Genomic DNA, 14,449 nt, shown 5'->3' with positions numbered 1-14,449 from the left:
GTGATTGGGAGGATTAAAAATAGTATTTGAACGCAGCTTGTACAACACTTTCACATATTGGCTACTAAAAATTGTTTCCTAACAATTATCCTCAATGAAAAGTAGTTAATAACTGTTGTGACCAAATAAGACTTCAAAGACAAATATTTGAACTAAACTTTGAAGAAGAAATAGGATATTAATACACACTTTCAAAAAAGTCTATATACAATTGACTAAACAGTAATTTGATCCAGTCAATGCATTTGGCTCAAAAGGGGGAATCTAGATGGGAAGGAAGTTAGAATAAGTTGCCCTTTCCTCCTTTAATCTTACAAGTTCTTTGCTATCAAATGAAGGAAAAATAACCGAGCAAAATAGACTTAGAGCAAGCCTTACCTTAGAATACCATTACTTTCTCAACATCTCAAAGAAAATGATTCTCTCCCAGTCAACATTTCTATTTTGTCCATTCCCCATCCCAAACAAAACAAAACAGTAGCCACAAAAATATTCAAGAGCTTCTTGCAAATTATGTAAATATAACAAATATAAAGTATCACTTAAATATTGAGCCCACTGCTTCAATATATTCTTTATTAACTCTTTAAAAGTTTCCTACATCCCACAAAATAGAACTGAAGCCAAGTGTGTTTATCCCTCAAAGGGCCCTTGCCCATGGCAAAATTAGCATTTGGCTATACTTGCTACAAATATCTATTTCAAAGAATTCCTCCCACAGAAATGAGCCAATGGTCTAATAAAACATTCCTGTCACAGTGGGGGGAAAACCTCTCCTGAAAGGAACAGCAAAACTAAAAATGTTAAATTAGGCTGGAGGTTTTCACTAAATAAGTGTTTGGGAAAGGTCTACCTCCTTTAGCTACTCAATGATTGCTATGTTTGACAGTTACATACAAATATGCTAAGCTGCTCTTAAGATTTTTAATTTCAATGCAAAAGTTCCTCAGAATCATACATGTCGTGTGGAAACAGGAATGGCGAAACAGGAATCAGAAAACTTGGATTCTAGCCCCACCTTTCTGGTAGGAAAATTATGTGAGTCTGTTTTTTCATCTGTAAACTTAAGAAGCCTAAATTGGCAGATCTGTAAAATCCCTTTCAGCTTTGTACTGGGCATTGTTGCATTTCAAAACTGAAGAGTAAGCTAGCACCATCTAGTGGAATACAAGAAATTCACTAAGTATACAGCCGTGAAAAGCATTGCTACAAGAAAATATCCAGAGCTTTATTTTATTTTACTTCATTATTTTTTTTCTACTGTTCCAAAGACAACATTGGGTAACAAGAATTAATCCAAGAAGATTTCCCCTATGAGTCAAAACAGTAATTAACCTTATGTGGAAAAGTTGCATTATTTCAGTATCTTTCATACATTTATTAGTGTCACTTTTCCAGAAAATGGTATTATCTGAAAATAAAGCATCGAGGGAAAAAAGTCTCCTAATCCTTCTACCTATTTATAATAGTTTCTAGGAATGTATCACCTGAAATTTATAAATTAACAAATTAATTGCTGGCATTAAAGAAACATGCTTTTCCAGATAAAAGTTTTCTTCACGTAGCAGAGATAGAAGCTTCATGAATGAGAAGATAAAAAATAATTACTTGTTCTTGGGGCACCTGGGTGGCTCAGTGGGTTAAAGCCTCTCTGCTCGACGGGGAGCCTGCTTCCTCCTCTCTCTCTGCCTATCTCTTTTGCCTACTAGTAATCTCTGTCTGTCAAATAAATAAATAAATCTTTAAAAAAAATAATAATTATTTGTTCTTACACATTAATCATACTGATTTTTGTTTTTACTCAATAGTCAATAAATGAAATATAGCAATTTATTCCGATTCTCTTTTCTTTATATAAATATCATTAGATAATCTTGGTGAAAGTCAGGATACTCATTTGTTTATTGCTGCATCCTCAGCAATATTCTAGTACTGTGTTCTAGTGACTGGAAAAGTGCTTATACATAGTAGGTACTCAATAAATTTGTTCATTATCAAATTTATTAATCAATAAACCTTAAAATTTTTACTTATTTCAGCATAAAGAGTTTTAATATGCTCTAAAAAAATAGTAATAATCTTAAATGTTAAATGCATATTTATTGCAGAGGCAGTGGAATAAGGCAATTAAAAAATAAGATACTAGGAATAGACTTGAGTTTCAAATCCTGACTCTATCATTTACTAACTATATGATCTTAGATAATTTATTTAACTTCTCTGTGCCTCAATTATTACCTGGGGTGTGGGAGAAGCATTTAATAGTAACTAACTCATTGCAGTTATATGAAAAGAAAATGAATTAAATGTATAAAGCACATAAATATATGGTGGTTAAAAAAGTAATCTATTACTATATTTATCATGTTAAGTTGTATTTTTTCTATAAATAAGATTCATAAAACAATTTCATCATATGGCATGAATTTTTTCAAATTAATTCACTTTCATGTTTCTCTTAGAAAGTCGATAAAATCCAACATAAAAACAGGAAAAAAAAAACAAAAAAACTAGATTATAAGTTATAAATCACCTATTTTTCATTTGTTTTGGCTATTTGTTAAAAAACTAAGTCAAAAAATACTATCTCAAAATATGAAAAACTTCTCACAGATATTCAACATCCATTCAAGGTATGTTTTTCCATATTATTTTGGAAAACAAAATGTCTTACCAATTTTACCTGAAATTTACTTATAGGAAATTTCAGGCAAAAAAAAGCATGAAATATCATAATGATACCATAATCTTGAAATTTAAACTGCAAATCACCCAAATTAAATTGAGTTACAAAAGACAGTACAGGAAAAAAAACATTCCAGAGGAAAAAAATAAATAAAACATTTTAGATTAATAAAAAGTATGAAGAAATCTGTTGTCTTATTAAAATAGATCATCAACTAAAGTGAGCTTAATAAATTAAAATTAAGCAAATATTTTGACATTCAAAATATGTAATAACTCCAGATCAAATAAAAATATTCTATAATCAAAAACATGCTATGCAATTAGAACCAATTATAGAAAATAATATTAAAATGTTATACGGTAGTCTTTAAATTAGCCAGAGCACACAATACGCTTAAACATTAAATCAAACATACTTAATTTTTGTTAAATTAAAGATACATAATTAACTTTACATAAATTTCAATTTATAGAATTATATTTTAAGTCATTACTTTTAAAAAAGTATATTTTACATTGCATTTCTATTTCTGTAATTAGGCAGTTTCATTAGAACAGAAAACATTTAGCATAAATAATTTCAAATGAATTGCCTTAAACAAACTGACAGTTCCTATTCTCATTCACTTAAATGCAATGAAATTCAAATAAAAATGTGTATTCATTAATACACAATTCATTAATATCTTTCTAATAAAAAGAGTAATTAAAATTAATCTTACATATTAAGTACTGAAATAATTACAGCCTAATAAGAATTAGGAACAAATTAAACTTGAAACTACAAATGCAGAATACATGGTGTTGCTTCCAATTTTATTTCACCTCCTTAAGAAATATTATAGCATGGAATAGTAACCTATTAACTTATAAACACAAATCTATCTTTGTGTCCCTTCATAAGAGTTCTTAGCATCAATACATCATTGAAAGACAAAATCTATGCTTTTCCCTTAGCTCAACCAGAATCTCTGTAAGCAGTTCCTGAAGATGAAAAACAGACTCCAAACAGTCCTCAGAAAATCTACTTTTTCATGTATACTCTTCTCACACTCAATAAATACAGTGTTTTCATTGTACCCAACAGACAGCAAAGATGTCTTTTACCTTGTTTGCTCTGTACCACACAAAGATATCTCAAGTACATCAATTAATACTATGGCAGTTTCCACATAAATCTTGCAGATATCCTATCCCAGGAAATCCACTGGTTACAAGAAATCCCATACAGCCCTGCTGGCAATGAAAATGAAGTGAATGGGAGTCAAAGCATTTCTTCTCACAAACAGCCTTTTTCTTTTTTTTAAGCTTGCTTCAGTGTGTGCCAATATAGCAACATACATTATCAATGCACTTGTCTTCATTCCAACAACAACAAAATTATTTCTGTCTTTTAAACTGAAATTTTAAAATTAAAAAATTGTATCAGAAGTATCACTATTTCCATAGAGGAGAAAATATGAGTAGACCCAAAGCAAGCAGCACAGACACACTGGCAAATAAACACATGGAGGAGTATTATACATTTTATTTTCAAAAGTGTGCCTTGAAATGTCTGTAAAGGTTTGCTTTGTGAAAACAACTGTATTTTTTCCCATATCAAAAAAAAAAAAAAATCAGAGATGACGGTGACTGCCTTGATCCAACTTTCTCCATACATCCTCTAGAAATTCATAAAAAACAAGTAAATAAAAATATCCCAATCTATCTTTCCAGTGTAAATGGGAGATGAAGAAATTACAAACTGAATTTTTTCTAAGTGGGGTAGTAAGTATCTGTAACCAACACAATCCAGGCTAAATCTACACTGCTACAGAGGGAATACTATGGAAACTGGCCAGATGTGTAAGAAAGGGGATGCTCCAGTGGTGGAAGAACCCATGTATTATCAACAAGGCCTCCTTCCAGAAACGGAGCATCATCCCAAGTGGAATAACAGTACTAACACTAAGGATATAAGTTGAATTTCAAGTGTAAATGGCCATGCTCTAACAAAAACGTTTAAAACTGGAGCAAAAAATAAAACCCAAATCTATGCTGTGTATAAGTACACGCCCAAAACAAAGTGTCTCTAAAGTTTTGTGGGGTTTTTTAATGATCAAGTAGACAAATACAAATAAAAAGAAAATGTCAGGTAAGGTAGAATTTAGTCTCAAAACATTAAAGAGACAAAGAAGGAAACATAAATATCAAGACTAAAATTCATAATAAAGATAACACAGTTAGGAATATCTACAAAACAGCATGGAGTAACACTCAAAAAATGGAAACCAAAGGATATACAAAAAGAAATACGCTAATTAATAATAAATATATTTATACTAGCTCAACTCAGACTATTGTGGGTCAAGTAGATATAGAAGATCTAAAACAAATGATCAGCAAGCTAGATAATAAAGATAAAATATAAACTCTATATTCCAATTAGAAACACAATGACCTCTTTTCACGTGCACATGAAACATTCCTGAAAATTGACCACATATTAGAAAATCAAACAAAGTTCCAAAATGGAACAAAGATAGTTCTCTCACTATATATAAGGCAATAAAACTAAATAGAATAACAGCAACAACACAAAATGGTTTTACCATATAGAAATTTTAAATCTTAGCTAAAAGGCAAAATATGTCATAAAATTGTAGAACTGATTAAAACAGAGAAGTTACAGACCAAGCAGTGCTCACAGAAAAGATTATAGACTGAAGTATTTATGTTAACAAGAGTGAAAAGAATAAAAATAAAAAAGAATTAATTATTTAACTCAGAAATAGAAGGAATAAAATAATAGAAGAAAGATGGAAGGAACTGATATTAATGTGTATTAGTGGTAGGAGTGCAAAATTGTATAACCCATAAAGTGTGGATGGCACTATTTTCCTAAATTACAGATGTCCTTTGCACCAGCAATATACATCGCAGAAAATTTATCAAGATATAACTGGTAAAGTATAAAATGATATAAGTATCAGATTAGTTATTATGGCAAATGTGGAAGACTGGAAACCATCAGTGTCAATCAAACAGAAACCAATGGAATAAAACCTAATCAATCTACAAAATTGAAGACTATGAAACCATGGAAAAAGAATGCTCTGAAAAAAAAAAAAAAAAAAAAAAGAATGCTCTGAACTCTGTAACACATTGGTAAGTGAAAGCAAGATAAAGAACAGTACTTAAAATATTCTATATTTTAATCCTAGAATTAGGATTAATATATACACATATATCTCTTGGATATATATGTGTATATATGCATATTTAAATGTACATACATACACATATTAAATGCATACAGATGTTATATGTGCTTATGTACAAAAACATCTATACATAAAAATATATTGGAGAACAGAGTAAAAAGGACAGGGATAAAAGATCAATCTCTTTGAGTATGCCTTTTTAAATGTAGTTTGGCTTTAAAACATATATTTGGGGACACCTAGGTAGCTCAGTTGGTTAAACGGCTGCCTTCAGCTCAGGTCATGATCCCGGGGTCCTGGGATCGAGTCCCACATCGGGCTCCTTGCTCGGCGGGGAGCCTTCTTCTCCCTCTGCCTCTGCCTGCCTCTCTGTCTGCCTGTGCTCGCTCACTCTCTCTCCCTCTATCTCTGGCAAATAAATAAATAAAATCTTTAAAAAAATTAAAAAACATGTATTTGTTTTATACATCAAACATAAAATTAAATCAAATGAGAAAAGTGAACTTATTCCTGCTACCCCATCTACTCCCATCCCAGTCCCTGAAATTTCAGTCCAGACAGTATTTCCTAATGATTTTAGGATGAGGAGGTGGAAAAGATAGTACCTTTTAGGTGTCCAAAATTTAAGTTATTAGTATTGTACCATAAAAAATGTTTATCTAGTTTCTGACTTTTTAGCAATCCTTCATTATTCATTAACCATTATTTAAGCCCCTATCAATTCCCTTCAGAATCTCACAAGTTTAAATTAAAATAAATAAATAAATAAATAAATAAAACAGAATTTTAAGGCAGGTAGTAAAAAATACAATGATATTTTTATTTCAGAATTATCACACTGCTAACAGTATAGAATTAAGTTCTTCCTTTCAGTAGAAAGAAGAGGGAAGTTGGGTAGAAAAAAGTGAAAGCATGAACAGAATACTTTCACAAAATTTGACATGAAAGGTAAGAGAGATGAGGCAATGGTAGAAATAAGTGGCAAAAGGAACTGTTTGACAAATGACAGATGATGAAAGATACAGTATCAGAGGACACTGACAATTATATTTATAAACAATAGAAGGACTGGCCTTAAGAAGGCATTCTCATTGCTGAACCGTATGGACTATAAAGTATGAGGGTGGAAACAAATAGATAAATAGGGATACAGATATACAGCTGGAGAGATGAAAAAGATTAGGGAGATTCAAACCGATGGATTTCTTTCATGTGATGGTTGTCTTACCTAAAAAAAGGCAAGGTTAGGACAAGTGGTGTGGAAAGCAAGGAAGGGAGTAATGACAGGGATTTTTAGGGAACAGTTATGGCAGTTGCTAAGTGCAGAAAGCATAGAATCCATAAAAATAGGATGGTACTGATCCAGGGTATCATATTCTCCAGTAGAGCTCAGATCACCACTAGTTAGAAAAAAAGGAAGGGGCGCCTGGGTGGCTCAGTGGATTAAAGCCTCTGCCTTCGGCTCAGGTCATGATCCCAGGGTCCTAGGATTGAGCCCCCCCATTGGGTTCTCTGCTCCGCAGGGAGCCTACTCCTCCCCTCTCTTTCTCTGCCTGCCTCTCTGCCTACTTGTGATCTGTCAAATAAATAAATAAAGGAATATGTAAGTGAATATACTAATTTAAGGAGCCACTGATAACTAGCCATTTGCCACTGGTGGGAGCATATTTCCTTTATATATTAAAAATAGTATTATTTGGATAAAAGATTAAGTGTGGCATAAATAAAATGAAAAAAATTAGTAATGGTGGCCTATTCTTTTTTTTTTTTTAAGATTTTATGGTGGCCTATTCTTGAAAAGGAATAAATGAAACAATATGTAATCATGAGAAATAAATGTCAATAAATTCAAATTCCCTTGTTCTTACCAATTCGAGTGATTTTATTATGGGAGAGTTCAAGATTCTGGATATTAGTGCAGCCATCCAAACCATGAAAAGAAGTCAGTTGATTTTTATTAAGAAGAACAACACAGAGATTGTCCAAATTTTCACAATTGATAGTCTCAATATGATTTTCCTAAAACAAAGAAAAATGTAATTAATTTTAGTTCAATGGCTTATTAGTGGAACATTTAAAGCTTACAAAAAGAGGAAGAATGAGATATGATCTCCAAGTAAATAACTGAATCTCTGACTTTTATGATAAACATACAGAATTTTATATTATCTAGATGAAAATATTAAGTGACCTAATAAATAATTAACTGATTTTATATTTATTAATCTTTGAAAATACAGAGAATCATAGTAAAATATTTCAAGCAATCTAAACGAACAAAAATGAACACTAGGTCATGGTTCCTTTAAAACTGTTAAAGAAACCAAACATTGAAAAAGTTGATATCTCCCTACTTCCCCCTTCTCAGTCCCTTTTGCTCCCTTTCTCTCCAAAGAACACCAATATTGTGTTAGATATGTATCTCATGTACAGGTTTATACTTTTACTACACATACATATCTCTGCAATATATAATGTTGGTTTCAGTGTCAAGATCATGTGTCTAGGATGTAACAACAATTTTACTTTTTAAGACCTAAGAAAAATAAATGGGCTTTTAAGAATCTTAAGAGTGTAATCCCACAGCTTCCCTTTCAAATATATTTATAAGCATAGCCTTTGTCTAATGGAGGAAACTTAATAAGAAGCATAAGAAATCCACAAAGTTTTCAAAGAAAATCACATTGGTGTAAGCACTGTGTGAAGTGAGAAGAATATGCCAAATGAAAAGAAGCTTCTAGCCTACCACCCACACCCCTTCTTCTATGGGAAAGAAACAGGCTCAGGAAACTTCTCAGCTGTGACTAGCACGTCTTGTGGAAAAAGAAGTATGCCTTGAGAAGGTCAAAACCCCAGTGGGCAGAACCAGGGGTCATAGAAAACCATTTTCATTGAGCAGAACCAAGTCCTTATTAAGGAAATGAGGATATGTGCTCAGCTATGGAATAGGGGAACATATGGGCTTCTTGTTTTCTTTCATTTTGAATGGAATAGCTATTGTAATTAATCAAACCTATCTCACCACTGTATGTGAGTGTGGGAAGGGGGGACGGGGAGAAGAGAAGATACTTTTCAGTGTATCTCACAGATCTCTGAGTTGAAAGAGGTCTACCTGAGCAAATCACTTCCACCTGGATCTGATATAGATGAGAAAATTTTGTGCTTCAAGTCTAAGTCTGAGGCCACAAAATTGATGACATTTAGGGGTCTCTTGGACATGAGTGTATTTTGAATGTGGGACGGATGTGACTCCTTAGGATCAAGGGTAGACTGTGGTAGACTGTTACTTTGCCCCAATGAACTTCATATCCCAACATTCACAAATCCACCCAGCTCCCATCCCATACAGATTTAGGTTTGGCCAATAGAACATTAGCTAGTGTAATCCCAGCAGATGCCTGAAAAACACCTGCATATTGGAGCTTGTCTTTTTTGGAATGCTCAGTCTTGCGATTGGGCCACTCTATAGAAAAGCCCCAAAATGAAAGAGACAGAAACACAGATACACAGAGAAAGAGAGAAGAAAAGAAAGAGAAATTGAAATTCTAACCTCCCAAGACACCAGACAAGGCATTTTGGACATTTCCAGCCCCCTCTCCAAATTACATAAATGACCCAGGCAACAAGACAAAAATCAGAAGAAATACCCAGACAAGCCTGGCCTCAATTCATGGCTGGCCCACAGAACCATGAGTAAATAAAATGGTTGTTGTGATAATTTACTATAATAAAATAGAAAATGGATTTATGTTTATATTTCAGCAATGACAATTTTGAAGAAATAGTTACTATATAAACAATAACCGATAACTTAGGTTCTAAAGATGTCAAGGATCAAACAAAAAGTAATAAAAACAATAACTATATCATCTGCAAATAGAGATAAGTGATTTTCAGGCCATACTTCCTAATCTTCTTTCCTCAACGGTTCTCACAAATTTTGTTTTCGATTTTATTATAGGATAAATAATGAGGAGAACAGAGGACATACCTGTGCATCAATATGCTTCAGTTTTTTGCAGTTACTCAGGCTGTGCAAAGAAATTAATCCACAGCGTCGAAGAGACAAAAACTGAAGATTTGGACACTCTGCTAGTGTGGAGAGACTACAACCTGGCAAATCTTGAAATGTAACTGTTGTAACCTAGAGAATTCAAGAAAATTGGATTACATAACCTCATCTAACAATAATGAATATAAACTATATCAGCCCTGCAAAATTCCTTTTTAAAAATTCATTAAGGGATGCCTGGGTGGCTCAGTTGGTTAAGCGTCTGCCTTTGACTCAGTTCATGATCCCAGCATTGTGGGATCAAGTCCCACATCAGTTTCCTTGCTCAGGTTGCAGCCTGCTTCTCCCTCTCCCTTTGCCTGCCACTCTACCTTGTGGAGTGCTCTCTCTCTGTGTCAAATAAATAAATATTTATTTTAAAAAGTCATCAAAAAAAACTAATGATATATATCAAAATTGCATTTGTTAACAATTCACTTTCAATTAAGCTATCTGGTTCTCCTTTATTCCTCACATAGAAAGGCAAAATAATGCAATCATCCATGACCAACTCAAGTTCAAAAGTCATATGCATAGAAGCAATGATAAAATCATCTATTAGCTCATTCGCTGATATTTCACCAAATTCACTTTCTGTGTGAATTATTTTGGCACTATTTTCAAGATTGTACTACACAAATGTGTACTACACAAATGCTTATTGTACCAAACAAATGCTTGATACTATCAAACACAGGATACTGTGTTTGACAGTATCCTAGGGATACCTGGGTAGAAATAGTAACAGGAGCCACACTATGTCAGGGGATAGATTCTGTGTCCAACCTGCCATGATTCAATTAAAATGACTCAACTACCTTCCAAAAACAAAGAAAGTCTGAGAAATTATAGGACCTGTAATAAATAGCACCATGCAATAATAATTAAACCATGTAATAAAAATAGCTTTCTATTACAAGTTCACTGGTATGAATCATTCCTTACTGGCACGAATCATTCCTTACTGTTGAATAATGTAATATACTCAGAGCAGATAGTATCTCTGATGTAACATAGCATGAATGGCATTTTTTCTGGTATTTTCAAACATTTTGAAGACCATATTATGAAATTTCTTATTACTGAAATATCACTGTGGACTCAGTAATTCACAAAGGTTTTTCTTAAAGAATTTTTCTGTCATTTGGTTTTAGTCTTTTTAACTAAAGAAAATTCAGTATCAAAGAATGTACTCAACTTTATGGTATATATACCAAGAACTACACTTATAGTGGCACAGGAATATGTCAGATAATGGAAATATTTCCGTATTTCTGAAAAGCACTCTTCTTATTAAACTCAAGAGCTCTCACATAAAGAAAATGGCAGAGAAATAAGTATAGCATGTTGGTTCTTCACTATAATTAAGTACATGAATAGAATTAACTATATATGTTAAATTTTTTATAGTAAGAATTATTTCATATTGTCATATCAAAAATCCTAAGGCCAGGTTTCTCATGTACTGAAAAAACAACTTTAACATTATTAGCTTTATAGGAAGAGTCTAGTATATATCATACTGAATCAGAAATTTTAAAAATGTACTATTGTAATTTAAAGCATTATTGCTTCAGAAAAAGCTAGAAGAGTCTTAAGAACAGTAACCCCTCTTCATTCGGAACATTTCCTGTGCATTAAATTAAACTAAAAGTTTTAAATTTACGTATTTATGTAAGTGAATGGGAAGACCATATGTTCGTGGAGATATAAAGAAGGGATTAAGTCCACTCCTTGCTTTGAATAGCTAAAGTTACAAACAATATTTTTCAAACTTCAGGTGAATAAGTTTCTCATTTCATAATTATTTCAGGAATATCTCAGTTACTCATAGTCTAAAATGACTTTTGAAACAAATTTATATTTTATGGTTTTTTCAGAAAGAAAAATATTCATCCATTTGTGGGGGGGGGGGGGACAACCCTGCTGTGTATTACCCATTTTATTTGTCCACAAAGAGAACTTACAAATTCTGTAACTGGGAAGCTAGCTGTATACCAACAAGTAAACACACAATTTAGAACTAAGCATTTAAAAACCAAAAACTCCACAACTGTAGTTTTATAGTAACAAATGGTTCTCTACCTTCTTATTTATATTATTCTGCCTGACATAATCATACACTGCTTAAAATCACCTATGGAAATGGTTAGATTCCAGTTTTTATGGTGGTAATTTCTCTAGTTAGTTTAATTACAGTACAGGAGTGACAACTGTTGCAGAGTCCTTATTAATGGTATCTACTTTTGAATATAAGGTATTTCATAATATTTCCTCCTCCCTTTTATGGAAGATTTTTAAAATTTCCTTATGATATAGTAATTTTTTTAAAGATTTTATTTATTTGACAGACAGAGATCACAAGTAGGCAGAGAGGCAGGCAGAGAAAGGAAGGGAAGCAGGCTCCCTGCTGAGCAGAGAGCCCAATGCGGGGCTTCATCCCAGGACCCTGAGATCATGACCTGAGCCGAAGGCAGAGGCTTTAACCCACTGAGCCACCCAGGCACCCCAACGATAATAATCTATTCTATCTTAGGTTTTTCCAAACATATGAGATATCAAAATAAATTTTTATATTAATTATTTGTTGATATATGCATGGCAATAATCATATAAATAATGGCTTTATGCTCCAAATAGTAAGGTCAATATAGAATTAGTACTTACAGGTGTTCATCACTGCATGGTCTATTGAAAAAGAGCAACTGGAGCATAGTGGATATTCACTAAATGTTTCAGAAATAAATGAATAATAAACTGCCCTATGGCAAAACTAAAATACAGCATTCATAGTTCCTTTCCTTAATAAAGGGTAATATAAAGATATTTCAAAAACTAGTATTTTCAGGTTCTCATAACTTAAACTATTCTACCTACAGAACTTATGACTCATTCATTTTATCTTAATAAAAGATAATAAATCAATTTATTACTTAATCACCCATATTTCCTTAAATCCTTAACAGATCGTGGTCCATAAAATGACCAAAAATAGCTATTTAATTTTAGAGATTTCACTTTCAATTATTCTTGAGTTCGATGCAAGGAGTGCCAGTCATTTATGGTAGACTATAATACAAAAATAGTGAAAGCAATAACTCTTGGTTTTTCTTTTTGCAGAACATCTGTTCAGAGATAAAATTTTAAATCGCTTCAATCTAAAGAAATAACATTTAAAAAATCAGCTGCAAGAGACTAAATCTGAGGTATGATAACCGGATTAAATGAAGCAGAATCTAACTTCTAGTAGCTCATGTACCAATACAACACCAGTTTATTAGAATTTGCCTTGTATAAAATGTGAGACATTCAGATCTAAAAGCTAGTAACAGCTAAAATGTTATTCTTCATGTCATGCTATAAATAGCCATATAAAAATATCCCTTAAATTCAGCACCCTCTCTTTATGATTACTTAAATCAAGTAATCATTAGTAGCTAGACACCAAAAATAAAAGAAAAATAAATTAGAACACTAAAACTAGAAAACAATATATATATTAGTTGTGTATAATCTCTGCTTGAGATCCAAGTTTGATAATGACTATTACATATACTAGGAGCCCTAGACTATATTCTTCGTATATGTTATTTTATTTATTTATTTTTTAAAGATTTTATTTATTTATTTGTCAGAGAGAGAGAGAGAGAGAGAGAGAGCACAAGCAGGCAGAGCACCAGGCAGAAGCAGAGAGAGAAGCAGGCTCCCCTCTGAGCAAGGAGCCCGATGCGGGACTTGATCCCAAGACACTGGGATCTTGACCTGAGCCGAAGGCAGTGGCTTAACCCACTGAGGCACCCAGGCATCCCCATATTATGTTATTTTAAAATTCAACAATCCTATCCAATAGATATTGCTTTTCCCAGTTTATAGAAGACAAAACAGAGGCTCAAAAAGGTCAAGCACCTTGCCCAACGTGACACAACCAATAAATGGCAGAAATAAAATCAGGACATTGATCTTACTTGACAGAGGGCTTATTAGTACTTTATTGAATTATACTCAAATAATGTTTACATTAATTCCCTTTTTAATTAATATACTCTACCTAAATTGTGAAGCTAGCAGTAATACAGAGATAAGATTAAAATTCAGTCAGACCGGGGCGCCTGGGTGGCTCAGTGGGTTAGGCCGCTGCCTTCGGCTCAGGTCATGGTCTCAGAGTCCTGGGATCGAGTCCCGCATCGGGCTCTCTGCTCAGCGGAGAGCCTGCTTCCTCCTCTCTCTCTGCCTGTCTCTCTGCCTACTTGTGATTTCTCTCTGTCAAATAAATAAATAAAATCTTTAAAAAAAAAAAAAAAAAAATTCAGTCAGATTATTTATTCATCCCCTTGTCCATCTTCCCACTTAACCACCCCAGTCAAGTAACAAAAACCACTATTGTCTAACAAATTGTAAAGAAACATAGACAAGAGTCTGAATTTCATGTGCTGAAAGCTGAAAGTGAGAAATTAATATAAGCAAAATAAATTCATCACTGGGTGAAATTCTAGAAGAGTAAACTTTT

The 14,449-nt window shown here is 32.8% G+C and overlaps 1 protein-coding gene across 4 annotated transcripts in view; it reads right to left on the bottom strand.

Annotated features, from left to right (window-relative positions):
* LRRIQ1 (leucine rich repeats and IQ motif containing 1) overlaps positions 1 to 14,449 on the bottom strand; it is a 228,833-nt gene that overhangs the window by 188,055 nt on the left and 26,329 nt on the right. For all 4 annotated transcript variants that reach the window (XM_059186458.1, XM_059186461.1, XM_059186459.1 and 1 more), the window contains 2 exons: positions 9,883 to 10,035; positions 7,760 to 7,910 (listed from right to left, as the gene is read on the bottom strand). In XM_059186458.1, coding sequence (XP_059042441.1) covers positions 7,760 to 7,910; positions 9,883 to 10,035 — 304 coding nt within the window. The remainder of the gene's footprint in view (positions 1 to 7,759; positions 7,911 to 9,882; positions 10,036 to 14,449) is intronic.

The sequence above is a fragment of the Mustela lutreola genome, chromosome 8 (genome assembly GCF_030435805.1).
Source record: "Mustela lutreola isolate mMusLut2 chromosome 8, mMusLut2.pri, whole genome shotgun sequence".
Lineage (NCBI taxonomy): Eukaryota > Metazoa > Chordata > Mammalia > Carnivora > Mustelidae > Mustela > Mustela lutreola.
This window is presented reverse-complemented; position numbering and strand designations above follow the sequence as displayed.